Genomic DNA, 12459 nt, shown 5'->3' with positions numbered 1-12459 from the left:
ATACACGAAATGCACATCACATTGTGTAGAACACATTTCGGGATCTAATTGAGCTAATTAATTTACAAAATTTTGAGAAAAGATATTTTATTTAAATTAATCGGCTCCGATCATTTATATGAAAGCTTAAGATGAATTTCGCATAACACCGTGTGCAAATGATGTACCTGAGATGGTATACCCAAAGAAGGAACTTTTATACTATATATATATATATATGTGTATATATATATATATTAATCTAAAGCTATGGTCGTGGAGTATACAGCATGGAGAAAGGACTCCACAGTTTAGAGTATTTCCAGCCTTCACTCATATTTTTCCTCAAATTTGAGTCAAATTTTGGGTAAAAATCCATTTTGGGTAGACACATCTCCAACCATCAAACCCAAATTTTACACATCTCCCTCTTTCTCTCTCTCCAACTAGCCGTTGGAGAAATGAGTCAAGGCAAAAGTTGTCTCAGATTTGGGCAAAAAAATGGGTAAAACCCAAAATGAGGAAGGGTTTGGGTCAAAGATTGGAGAGAGATTTTTGTGATTTTTGCCCCATTTTTAAATTTGAGTCTTAAAATAGATCAAGGTTGAAGATGCTTTTACTACTCCAGTATTTGTGGTAGAACTGATTTCTTTTAATCCCATGAATATTTGTTAATTAAATTTCCTAACCACTCAGAACAGAAACGGCGTTGTAGTGGCATCATAGTTTTCTGCTGTTTTACTATTACCTTCGTCCCAAAATATTTGTCTGATCCGCAAAATAAGGACTAAAAAATAATACACTTTTGTCAAGAAAAATTTCAAACTTTTTTCTTAAAGTGAAAGAACCCATCGATATCTAAGTGAATTATTGAAATTTTTTTGAATTTTTCTTACAAGAATTGCCTTATTCGTTTAACCTATTTACTTTGTTTTAACTTTGTTTTCCAATCATTACTTTATATCTTTCTCCAATCATTATCTTATTTCTTCAATTATTAATTTCATTTCTCTCTCTATCTCTTTCCAATCATTACCCATCTCTCCAATCATTACCATATTTTTCTCTCCACCCACTACCAAAACTAAAATATTCAAAGTTACTAAACGAACAAGGCTGTTATTTTTACGTCTATATTTTGCGAGGACAAATATTATGGGACGCAGAGAGTATTTAAAACCCCAACCAAGGATATCCTAGAACCCTGCGGATACCCAAAAAAAAAGAAAGATCCTAGAGCCCTAGTTGTTACTATTGCCGCAACATCTCTTTTAGTACAACTTCGCTTCAGCAGCTCTTCTACGACCTTGTCGGCCCTTAATTCAGCTTTGTGACAGACAGCAATGGCTCAGATACGGGCAGTAACTCCGTCGTGTTCATCCACCAATCTCATCTTCAATGGATCCAAGCGAGGTAATTGTTCTTTCATCTAGTTTCTGCATGTGTGGATACCCATTTCTCATACGAGGGCAGGATAAAACAACATTGCTACTTGCAACATATATTTTTGCACATATATTTTTGTGGGGCTTATATCGGGGTTTCATAAAATAATTCGAATCGCTCAACTGTTTTAAAATATTTTTTGGGAGTTGATGGAGCTAATTTTTTACAGGAACTCTCTACAAAATATTTTTAAAAAAATAACGGTTTGGATCATTTTGTGAGACCCCGATATGAGCTCCACAAAAATATATGTGCAAAATATGTGCAAAAACATATTTGTGAGAATCATTAGTGATAAAAGAATGTGAGAACCGTGTTAGAAAAATGGCCCACGTATGTTTGTTCCCACGTGAGCTTGTTCCTCCAATAATGCTATGGAGCATGTGGCTTGTTTCTTTCCATAATGCTTTGGATAGCATTATTGACTTCCACCCACATGATGACAAGCTCTTTTGGTCAGTAATGGAGTTAAACTTTTGTTTCCCACCATGATGGGTAGGTGTGGACTGATAGCTTATAAATGGGACGAGGTCCTCTCCCTGCCCATGAGTGTTTTTCCTCGGACTATTCCCATCACCTTTTGTGAGTCTGATCTTAAGGGGTTAAGTGCTAAGGGAGAGAAACCATCTTTCTCCAAAGGAGTTCAAGTAACTCTTTGATCCTGTCCGGTTCTATCTAATGAATCAAGTTATGTATTTCCGCAGTATGTATTTGATAGTGAAAATTCATGATGTTCTAGATCCTGTGATTTTAGTTTACATGTGGTATCAGAGCACTGGTTAAGAATGTCATGATTTTCCACTCAATAGTAAAATAATGTACAATTCATCGACTCCAAAACTCGATTTTGGCTTTACGTTGATATATTGCCTTTTCAATTGCTACTGTTGGTTTTGTATTGTGTTACTTTTTTGGTTGTTGTTGATCCGTATCGTATTGCGTTACTTAATTGCATATTGTTTGTACATTCCATTTGAAGTTTCTGAAGTTGAAGTTTTTTGCTGTAGTCTGTTGAAGTTAGGTAACTTAAGTTTGTACTTATTTGCGCACTGTCTTTACTCTAACAACCTTAAAGAAACTGCAGCCATTACAGCCACTTTGACTGATGAAAAAGAGACAGGAGCCTCTTCTGCTGGGGATGGGAGAGTTTTACGCAAAAAATTGAATAAAGTGGTCCTAGCGTATAGTGGTGGCTTAGATACCTCAGTCGTTGTGCCATGGCTAAGGTATGCTGTCTTCTGCTTGATCAAGGCATGTTTACTATATCGTGCCGTAACTAGAAATATGTAGTATCTACAAAGTAGAAACCCGCTGGTCTCCATTTCCAAAGAGCTGTTGTCATACAGAAAGTTTATTCATCTTAATGTAATGCTGATTTCCATTACATCTGATGAGACAACAAAAGCACATGTCATGTTTTGGGTAACGTTTCTTATCAAAGTCAAGCTTAAGTAGTAACTATTTGTTGTTGTGTGGAGGACAGCCAGTTCGTAATTTAAAGGCCGTGGGACCCCTTCATAGTGTGGGCCTTGGCAAAACAGTGTTGCATATACCTGAGTTGAATGTTGCAAATAACATTTCTCTTCCCTCTTATTGATGCCTGTAACATATATGCGAAATAAGGCTACCCAGTGCTTGAGGCTCCCACAACTGCACTGTTTGGGGAAGGGTTGGATCTAAGCAGCTTTACCCACACAAGTGAAGAGGCTATTTCCGCGACTTGTATTGGTTACCTCCGTATCACGTTGGGGCAACTTTATGTTGCGCCCAGGCTGTCCCTCTGATGATGCTTGTAACATGTTTGATATGTATTGCTTAATTTGCTTTTACTTGCTGTGGTGCTTATAATAGCCTTACACTACTCAGGGTATTTGCATGCTCTTCCTGTTAGATAGTGCTTGGTTGTTTTTTTAATTTCGTATTATCTTCTGGATGCAGGGAGAATTACGGCTGTGAGGTTGTGTGCTTTACTGCAGATGTTGGTCAAGTATGTTGTTAAATGGCTCATTGACATACTTCAAGTTTTCTTTTCATCCATGTGGTGTTTAATTATGTTTATTGAAAAAATTAATTGAAGATGGCAACCTGAGGAACTCATATCAGTCCCCCATTTCACCCACATGATAGCAATGCTAATTTTCTGCAGGGTACGATTGAATTAGAAGGTTTAGAAGAGAAGGCCAAGGCAAGTGGGGCTTCTCAATTAGTCGTCAAGGATTTGAAGGAGGAATTTGTGAGAGACTACATATTTCCTTGCTTGCGAGCTGGCGCAGTCTATGAAAGGAAGTATTTGCTGGGGACCTCAATGGCCCGCCCTGTTATTGCAAAGGTGAGCACATGGAACAAGATGAAACTATAGAGTGATAGTTTCTTCTTTTTCAGTAGTAGTTTAGTTTCCTAGATGCCTGTCTGCATATTATAAGGTTGCCCCATTCAAAACCATTAGCAGTGTCAAAAGAGCATGAGGCAACTTATGAGGCTAAGTTTTCTCATTCGAAGAGCAATCCCCTTTGTGGCTTGGCGTTGTGTTCTATGATCTCTCAAGTGGGATTTGTATTACCTTCGTCGGATATATTTTATAAGTTTTCCACTTATATGAACTCTCATATCTACTTACAATGGCAGGCCATGGTTGATGTTGCTAGAGAAGTTGGAGCTGATGCTGTTTCTCATGGATGCACCGGGAAGGGAAATGATCAAGTATACCTTTTAGTGATCAATTCTTATTTGTGACAGTTACCATGACAGTTTGTTAATTACACAACGGTTTCGTCTGCTCTATCTTGATATATGCAGGTCCGCTTTGAGCTAACCTTTTTTGCTCTAAATCCTGATCTCAATGTTGTGGCTCCCTGGAGGGAATGGGAAATCAGAGGGAGAGAAGATGCTATTGAGTATGCTAAGAAACACAATGTGCCAGTCCCAGTGACAAAAAAATCCATCTACAGCAGAGACAGGAACTTATGGCACCTTAGTCACGAGGTAAAAATCATTATTTCTTTCTCTTGATGCACTCATTTTATGTTGAGCCCATGGCCCCACGCAGGTTCATGAATGATGATTTCTACAAACTCTCCAAGTTGCTTATGGTACACGTGCCAACACAGATTGGGCCCTGTTGCTTCTTGATTGTCAATTCTAGTTCTTTTAAATTAACTGATGTACAGACATTGATTAGCTGAATAGAATTGGTTATCATCAAGTGGACACGGTGCAACCCACGATCTTATTAGAACTCAACTCTTCACCATCCTTGAGTTGTCGCGCAGGAGATGAAAGGAGTGGGATAGATGAGATTCCAAACTCTAAAACAAAGGATAGTGAGACTCATCGACATCATACGGGTATTGCCATGAGGAATGGGACTCGAGATCAAGTGGAGTAAACCTCATTTTCGAAATGGATAGGTTCACTTGTTGAAGCTCCTTCACGAGGTTGATAGAGTAATCAAAATAGAGACAAACTAGCACAAACCAGGTTCCGCCAGCATAACCTTGGAGTAGGAACTCTCAATTAAGGGGAAACAATTGGAGGAAATGTGAAACAATGGAATATTGTACACACATGAGAAACTAATAAGTACCTTTGGCAGCATATTTGTTATGAAAAAGTTAATATTTGACATTTGTACCTTTTTGCTGAATTACCGAATACAACGTGCTTGATGTCAGCTGCATTAGTGTCATTTTTTGTTTAATTGTTCCCTTAGCTATTTTTCTTCCTTCGCTGTGAACTTCTTAATTTATCGTTTCCACGTAGCAAAAACTAATATGTCTTTCCTCACTCTCCCTGGTTTTGTGCATGGTTTGTGGCAATGAAGGGAGACATTCTGGAAGACCCATCAAATGAGCCGAGCAAGGATATGTACATGATGAGTGTCGACCCAGAAGATGCGCCCGACCAACCCGAGTAAGTTTACTTGTTTGCTATGCTATTTATTTCATTTCCTTTACATCCCTTTTGGATGGTGAGAAAAGAAAAGGATGATTCGGTTGTGTGTATGGACAGAATAAAAGAGGTAAGAAATGGTGATAAATGAAGAGCAATGCTGAAATGTTCTTTGTCCGTTTTTTTTCCTCACCAAAATGGAGAGAAACTTCAATCCTTTCTTTTCTCGCCATTGCTCCCTGCCCAAAAGGGCCTTAATTTACTCAGTCACTACCTTATTCTCTTTTCATGGTCTCACTTCCATATAGATACGTAGAAATCGGGATAGATTCAGGACTTCCCATTTCCCTCAACGGAACGGAGCTCTCCCCTGCATCTCTCCTCTCAGAGCTTAACGAAATTGGCGGGAGGCACGGAATTGGACGCGTCGACATGGTCGAAAATCGCCTTGTTGGGATGAAAAGCCGCGGGGTCTATGAAACTCCGGGCGGGACCATCCTCTTCACCGCAGCACGCGAACTGGAGTCTCTGACACTCGACCGTCAAACCATACAAGTAAAAGACTCTCTTGCCCTTACATACGCCGAGCTGGTCTATGCAGGAAGGTGGTTTGACCCTCTTCGTACCTCAATGGACGCTTTCATGGAGAAGATAACGGAAACCACCACTGGATCAGTGACTCTCAAATTGTACAAAGGTTGTGTCACTGTGACTGGACGTACAAGCCCTAATAGTCTATACAGGCAAGATATCTCGTCGTTTGAGAGTGGGCAAATTTATGATCAGGCCGATGCTGCTGGATTCATCCGGCTCTATGGACTTCCAATGAGGGTTCGAGCAATGCTTGAGAAGAGCGCAATGCTTGATAATCAAGATTGATGATTTGCCGTTTTAATTAATTTAATAACACCTAATGGTTCATTTTCTTATTTTCGATCTAGACTTATATTATCGTATTAGTAGAAGGATGTTCCTTATGCGTAGTTTTCTCTTTTCGCTGCGTAGTTAAATCGAAACGTAAGGTTTTGTTTGTTTTACTAGTACTGCATTATTGCAGCATTTAAATATATATCGTCCATTTTTCCTTTTATTTAGAAGAATTTTATTATCTGTGAAATTCCTGATATTCGGTATGATATGTATGCAGTATCACGACTTGTCGGGATATCTGTGACCATTAGCACGAAGAAAGTGGATTCCATTCTTACATACAAATTACTTGATCAAGAGGATGTTCCTTGATGTAGAATGTTTTATATCCAAACAAACGGGGCCTTATACTTTACAATTTGTTCTCAATATTAGAAACCTTTTAATGATAACCTTTTCTAAATAATAGGCTTGGTTTTATCATCATTGAAATTTATATTATAAGTTTATTAATTCCTTTAGTCACTGAGAGTTGCCTAGCTGTATAAGCTGCAGAGACAGTCAATGATTATTCGATAATGTACTTGAACTATATGCATGTGGATGAGAGAGAGAGAGAGAGAGAGAGAGAGAGAGAGAGAGAGAGAGAGAGAGATTCATTTCAACAAAATGGCAGGAATATTTACCAATAGACAGGAATCATTTTCTCGAAGTGCGAAGGTTATACAAAAATTTATCTAAACTTGTAGATGAAAAATCTTATCCTGTACATTACAATTCCCAATAAGCTGAAAAGATTCGAGGCATGTTCCCTTGTTCACAAAACCACAAGTGAGACAGTATTTAAGATCTTTGGTCACCATCGGCATTTGCCTGTACTTGGGCTGCATACTGCAAGTTCCAGAGAACATCCTCAAAAGATGGACGAGTCGATGAATCAGGAGAGAGGCATTTGTTTGTTATGTCGATAACGATCATCAACGATTCTTGTGAACAAGAGGAAAGCACAAGCGGATCCACTATCCGCCTCCGCCCCTCCTGGCTACCGAACGACACCTATAAATGCAGAAGCTAGCCGTTTGAGGGGTTGATTACACCAACATCAAAATAACCAAAATGATCGAGATATTAGTGGAAGTTGGTAGACAAGCTAAGAGGGACTAAGAATAGTTTCCCGTTTAGTCGATGTTCCTAGAAAATCAAATACACGTATCCTACGCAGATCTCCTCCTACTATGAGATCATTACAATCAACACAAAATCCACCTAATCATTCTCCTTTGATTTAGGCCAAACATGCCCTAACTCAGCTGCTTTTAGGATGAGAAAAAACCCTTCATTAGTAGGTACTTATGATTGGCGTTGCATTATGAATAGAGTAAACATGATTTGCATTAAAAAGGATATTTAGTGGATACCATTTCATTCTGCAGAAATGCTTCCCTTCTTGCAGATACTGTTGGCCCCACAATCGACTCGAGTAATATGAACCCAAAGCTATACACATCATCCTCTAAGGATTTCATTTGCCTGCAACGATGGAAAATGATACTTAAAGATCCAACGACTGCAAGTTCAATCAAAATCCACAACTCATCGTTTTCTTAAGGAAACGACTATATTTATATTTCACCAAATTGACCTTCCACTTTGTTGACAGTAAAGTTTCATTTTTATTGAGGAAACCAAAAAGGGAAAAAAAAACTTACCATGAATTAAGACCCTGTCCTTTTGCCTACAGACCAAGAAAATGAGTGATTCAGTTAGAAGTGAGCACAACAAAAAGACACAAAAACAGCAAAAGGCGACCAACCAATTTACATACTACGGACTAGGGAGACATCAGACATTCACATACCTCATTATGATCTTCATCTTCTGCAATAACAATAGACAGCCCATAGTCGCTAAGCTTTGCCATCAGATGCTCGTTCAGGAGTATATTATTTGCTTTCAACCTATTGTTGAAGAAACCGGGAATAATTCCAGTATGTAGGAAGTGCACAGCCTTCGCCACGCCAATCAGAGCTGACAATCTGTCTGCCCATTTGAGAGTTTTTTCTGGACTATTATCTGCAAACCCATCAGAAAATTAGGCTAGAATTCAGATCCAATTGATATGTTCGACCTACGTTACAAACTTTGGGGTTATGGCTCCTACTATTACTATTTCATGATTTCACCTTACCTGAGAGATGTGCACGATAATTCCCATTTGGCACATATTCATATATGAGATAGACTTCATTTGCATTAGATTCATCTCTTCCACCGCCGTTGATGCAGAAACCCAAGAGGCAAACCAAATGTGGGTGGCGAAGCTTTGCAAGCAATTCCAACCTGAGTTTAAGATTCCTGACAGTATATTTTTTTGATACAGTTAGGCATCTAATAGCTACTTGGGCTCCATTCTCTAGTCTTCCTTTGTGAATCTGCCAAAACAGAAGTGCGGGGTTAAGGAGGTTTTACAGGAATAGAAAGCCTAAGTACTCAAGTTATGGAGGTTCCGAATTGCTAACTAACTTGTTGCTTGTAACAAACATACAAAGTGGCGGTTAATGCTTTTACTTTCATTGGGTATGCTATCTATGACTAACAAAAAAAGAGGCAATGGAAAGAAACTTTCTTCACGATCGTGGTTATTATGATGTAAAGTTCTAAAGCATATTTATTCTTGGATATTACCTTCCCATATGAACTTTCGCCCATTATGTAAGACTTGTCGAAGTCGTTTGTAGCTTCCATTAGTTCTTCTAAGCTAAACAACCGACAAACTGGTATACCTTCAGAGCCTAAGTTTGCTGCTTGAGAAATATACCCTGGGCAAAAGAAGACACCACTTATAAACTGCAAATCGGAATTTCTTAATATACAAACTTTTGCCAAAACCCCTTAGAACAGCTCCAGTGGCGAGCTATATTCCTTGCCAAAGCTGAAATTTGGCTACAGCTCACCAAAATAGGAGCTCGATTGGTTGAGCCAAAGTTCTTGCCAAAATTTGTCAATGTCTAAATTCCCACATCACTGTCAATGCTTTCGATCACCAATGCTTTCAATTGAACATTAGAAAATGAGTATTTGTGTCTGAGTAGTATCACACTCGATAGAGCAACATTGCTAAAAAAACGATAAAACGACAATGCAGCCAGCCAAAATCTCGGCAATGGCATTGCCAAAGTGGCAAAAGCGGTGAATATGCTCTTTAGAAGGAATGAAGGCACTAAGTGTCAAAGTAAGTTTTCAAATGTGTATTAATTGACCTATGCATAGAACAAGGGATAAAAGAGAGCTTTAGGCAATCAGTGACCTACTTGCACTGGTCAATATATCCGATGACAACCCCATCACCGAATTGTCATGCACAGCCTTGTGCAGCAAATGTTGCTCCGATGATCCGCTAGGGCAATACCTTCTGCAAACAAGAAGAAATCCAAAAGCCAAAACCAACACAACCGCAAAAATTCCTCCAATGACACCCACTAATATTCCCACACCCTTCCCTTTGGCTTTGGATTCTTTCCTCTCGACATGAACTTCTTCACAATATGACTCTGGCTGCTGATTTCCCACCCCAGTTAACAAGCAATTCCCACCATAGTTAATAACTCTCTTGTCTGATGCATTACTCAAACAAGAAGGCAACAACCCCTTGATCCTGTTATTAGATATATTTACAAACTGAAGTTGATTGCCACAAGTCAAATGGTTGGGAAGTGATCCAGTAAACATATTTGATGCCAAATTTAAGTAACTGATGTTGGGCAAAGAGAAAAGTGCAGAAGGAGGTGGTCCATTCAGATGATTGAATGAAAGGTCAAGGTGTTGAAGATGAAGCAATATGCTCCCATGTCTTGAAGATGGTATAAGACCACTCAAGTGGTTTTCTCTTAAGCTTAAATAGGTTAAATTTGGTAGAGAATAGAACCAACCAGGGAAAGTTCCATTCAAGAAATTGCCATCCAGATCAAGGGTTTGAATCTTCACCAATCTTGAAATCTGAGGAGGAATAAAACCAAACAAGTAGTTTCCACTCAAATCCAAATACTCAAGTGAATACAGCCTCTGGATCTTGGCATGAAGTGGGCCCCAGATGCCCAAAGACTCCAAAACAAGAACCCTCAAACCAGTTAACCTTGCCAGGGTGGCTACAAAAGAATCCACAGAGAAGGTTTCTGATAGGGTTTGATTAGGAATCGAAAACCCATCGAATTCGGTTACCCTTTTCGACTTTCTGTCACCCAAGATTCTGAGCTCAGTGACAAAGTTGTTTTGGCATGTCATGTTTGCTTGCTCAGAGGACAAAAAGCAAAAATCTGTGCTCCTGTTGCTCCAAATCTCCAACTGCTTTGGGTATTCCAAATGCTTCCTCAGCTGAAGGACAACCTGGGTTTGTGAGGACTGCAATTGATGGGTACTTTGAACAAAGAAAACCCATGAGAGGCACACTAGTAGGCACGAGCTAGACCACCCCATGACATGAAAATTTCTGATTTCTGAAACAGAGTGGTGGTGAGCTGTAGATTTTGAAACTGTGAGTTGTGTTTGTTTCCTATGGGAAAAACCCAAAACAGATTGGAGAGGAAATCCTACCTTTGAAGCTGAAATGTAGTGGTTTATGGGGTTAAGCTGTTGAACAAGGTGAACAAACCCCAGGAAGCAAAAGCAGGTAAAATTTGAAACTCAAGAGTCTCAAATGACAAGAGCCAAGAGTTTCACTTTCATGGGGTATACTGTGAAATGGAGAAAGTTAAGCAGGACCCATGTCAGAGAGAAGCATGTTTATCGCAGTGAAAATTCAGGATTCGTGAGGATACCTGGAGTTGAACGAAATTTAATCTACCAGGACCGGCCTACCACATGGTGGTTTTCCTTGAAGGATTGATGGCGATATCTCATCCTGCATTAATGAAATGTGTCTCCTCCCCTCTGGACGACACTTGAAAGTCCTCAGATCTCTCTCTCTCTCTCTCTCTCTCTCTCTCTCTCTCTCATACACAATTCCACACACACGCATGCAGGTATGGGCGCATTGGGCAGTGAACACTCAGGAGTGAGAATGGAGATACCAGAATGAAAACAAGCACAAGACTCTGTTATTTTGACTGAGTGGTCACCTTTTCCCCCCAAACACACGAAAAAAAAAATGTTTTAATGTAACGGTTATTAACTTAATTTTTAACGCCCTTTCATACGACATGGGTCTCGTGTATGTATGAATTTCACCATGTAAGAAAAACATTACAAATAATTGAAATTTTCTCAGGCAAACTTTTTCACAAGTGTGCATCCCACAAAACTATTTTCCCGAAAAGATACTTGGTTAATAACTTAATATAATGATGAACTAGGACAAAAAAATGAGAATTCATCATTTTTTGTTATATATAATTGTACGATGATTCGGATAAGAGCATCTCCAACCATAGAGGTAAAAAATAGAGATGTCAAATTATATTGAAGGCTTATGTAGCAATTTGACATCTTTAATTTGACATCAAGCTCTCTCTCTCCAACCCTTATGACAAATTACTTTGAAAGCTTATGGTCAATTTTTGAAAATTGGCAGTCTAGAAGGTTGATGTCAAAGTTGACAACTTGAGACTTCTCTTCAAAGCCATGTCACCTCCCTTCAAAGCCATGTCACTTTTGGCATGATAGAAGGCATAATGGTTGGATGGTGACTTAATGCCAAAACTAGCCGTTTGATTGTCCACTTCAGCTTTGACGACTTCAAATTGGGGATGTCAATTTTTTTTGAAGGCTGATGTGGCATTTTGGCTTCTCCAATTTGACATCAAAGCCTTCCTTTCCAACCCTTATACCAAATTCTATTTATTTGACATCAAGTTATCCCTCTCCAACCCTTAATGTCAAAATCCAAACAGTCATTTTTGAAATTTGACAGGCAAGAGGTAGGTAGTCAAAGTTGGCATGCTTCCTCCCCCTTCATTCATGTCAAATGCCGCGTAGGATTTGGCCTAATAGAAGGTATCTGGATTGGAAGGTGAATTGATGCCAAAAGTTACCGTTGCACTGTCCACGTCATGTTTGACATTTCCCATTGGAGATGCTCTAAGCCATCAATTCTATATGAAAAAGTGATGTGATGATTACTATGTTATTTTCCAATTTCATTTCAACTATACTGTAATGTTTTTCAGATGACACAAAGGTGCCTGCCAAGTAGCCTAAAACATGCAGATCAAAAAAAAAAAAAAAAGTAACCTAAAACAAGCTAAATAAACTGCATGATGCTAACCTCCCCAAGTCCCTTAA

General features: G+C 39.0%; 2 protein-coding genes across 7 annotated transcripts; one reads left to right on the top strand and one right to left on the bottom strand.

Moving 5' to 3' along the window:
- Window positions 1-1185: 1185 nt before the first annotated feature.
- Window positions 1186-6403, top strand: LOC131335144 (argininosuccinate synthase, chloroplastic). 4 transcript variants are annotated; one of them, XM_058370372.1, is made up of 8 exons: window positions 1186-1392; window positions 2510-2651; window positions 3364-3412; window positions 3572-3754; window positions 4051-4125; window positions 4222-4407; window positions 5246-5334; window positions 5622-6403. In XM_058370372.1, the coding sequence occupies exons 1-8, from the start codon at window positions 1323-1325 to the stop codon at window positions 6190-6192; spliced, it is 1365 nt and encodes a 454-aa protein (XP_058226355.1). In that variant the 5' UTR covers window positions 1186-1322; the 3' UTR covers window positions 6193-6403. The 4 variants fall into 4 exon arrangements, with proteins under 4 accessions (XP_058226355.1, XP_058226356.1, XP_058226354.1 ...); XM_058370373.1 differs by lacking the exon at window positions 1186-1392 and adding an exon at window positions 1932-2128 and having other exon boundaries at window positions 2501-2651; XM_058370374.1 differs by lacking the exon at window positions 1186-1392 and adding an exon at window positions 1976-2128.
- On the bottom strand, window positions 6108-11267 carry LOC131335143 (probable inactive leucine-rich repeat receptor-like protein kinase At3g03770). Of its 3 annotated transcripts, XM_058370369.1 has the most exons (9): window positions 10998-11255; window positions 10774-10913; window positions 9495-10697; window positions 8869-9002; window positions 8372-8615; window positions 8042-8256; window positions 7893-7918; window positions 7602-7713; window positions 6108-7239 (listed from the first exon to the last, which is right to left on the bottom strand). In XM_058370369.1, exons 3-9 carry the CDS (start codon window positions 10654-10656, stop codon window positions 7027-7029), a joined length of 2106 nt encoding a protein of 701 aa, XP_058226352.1. In that variant the 5' UTR covers window positions 10657-10697; window positions 10774-10913; window positions 10998-11255; the 3' UTR covers window positions 6108-7026. The 3 variants fall into 3 exon arrangements, 2 of the variants coding, with proteins under 2 accessions (XP_058226352.1, XP_058226353.1); XM_058370370.1 differs by having other exon boundaries at window positions 10774-11224; XR_009202437.1 differs by lacking the exon at window positions 7893-7918 and having other exon boundaries at window positions 7202-7239; window positions 9495-11267.
- Window positions 11268-12459: the final 1192 nt, after the last annotated feature.

Source organism: Rhododendron vialii, chromosome 8a (genome assembly GCF_030253575.1).
Source record: "Rhododendron vialii isolate Sample 1 chromosome 8a, ASM3025357v1".
Taxonomy (NCBI): Eukaryota; Viridiplantae; Streptophyta; class Magnoliopsida; order Ericales; family Ericaceae; genus Rhododendron; species Rhododendron vialii.
This window is presented reverse-complemented; position numbering and strand designations above follow the sequence as displayed.

What these genes read in the sequence shown, in the direction of transcription:
- LOC131335144 (XM_058370371.1), top strand. Translation starts at nt 2,242, where the DNA reads ATGTACAATTCATCGACTCCAAAACTCGATTTTGGCTTTACGTTGATA. An exon ending in GTCGTTGTGCCATGGCTAAG is followed by an intron (nt 2,652 to 3,363) that starts GTATGCTGTCTT and finishes TTCTGGATGCAG; the next exon opens with GGAGAATTACGGCTGTGAGG. An exon ending in CCCGCCCTGTTATTGCAAAG is followed by an intron (nt 3,755 to 4,050) that starts GTGAGCACATGG and finishes TTACAATGGCAG; the next exon opens with GCCATGGTTGATGTTGCTAG.
- LOC131335143 (XM_058370369.1), bottom strand. Translation starts at nt 10,656, where the DNA reads ATGGGGTGGTCTAGCTCGTGCCTACTAGTGTGCCTCTCATGGGTTTTC. An exon ending in TTATCGTGCACATCTCTCAG is followed by an intron (nt 8,257 to 8,371) that starts GTAAGGTGAAAT and finishes ATGGGTTTGCAG; the next exon opens with ATAATAGTCCAGAAAAAACT. An exon ending in GGACAGGGTCTTAATTCATG is followed by an intron (nt 7,714 to 7,892) that starts GTAAGTTTTTTT and finishes CCATCGTTGCAG; the next exon opens with GCAAATGAAATCCTTAGAGG.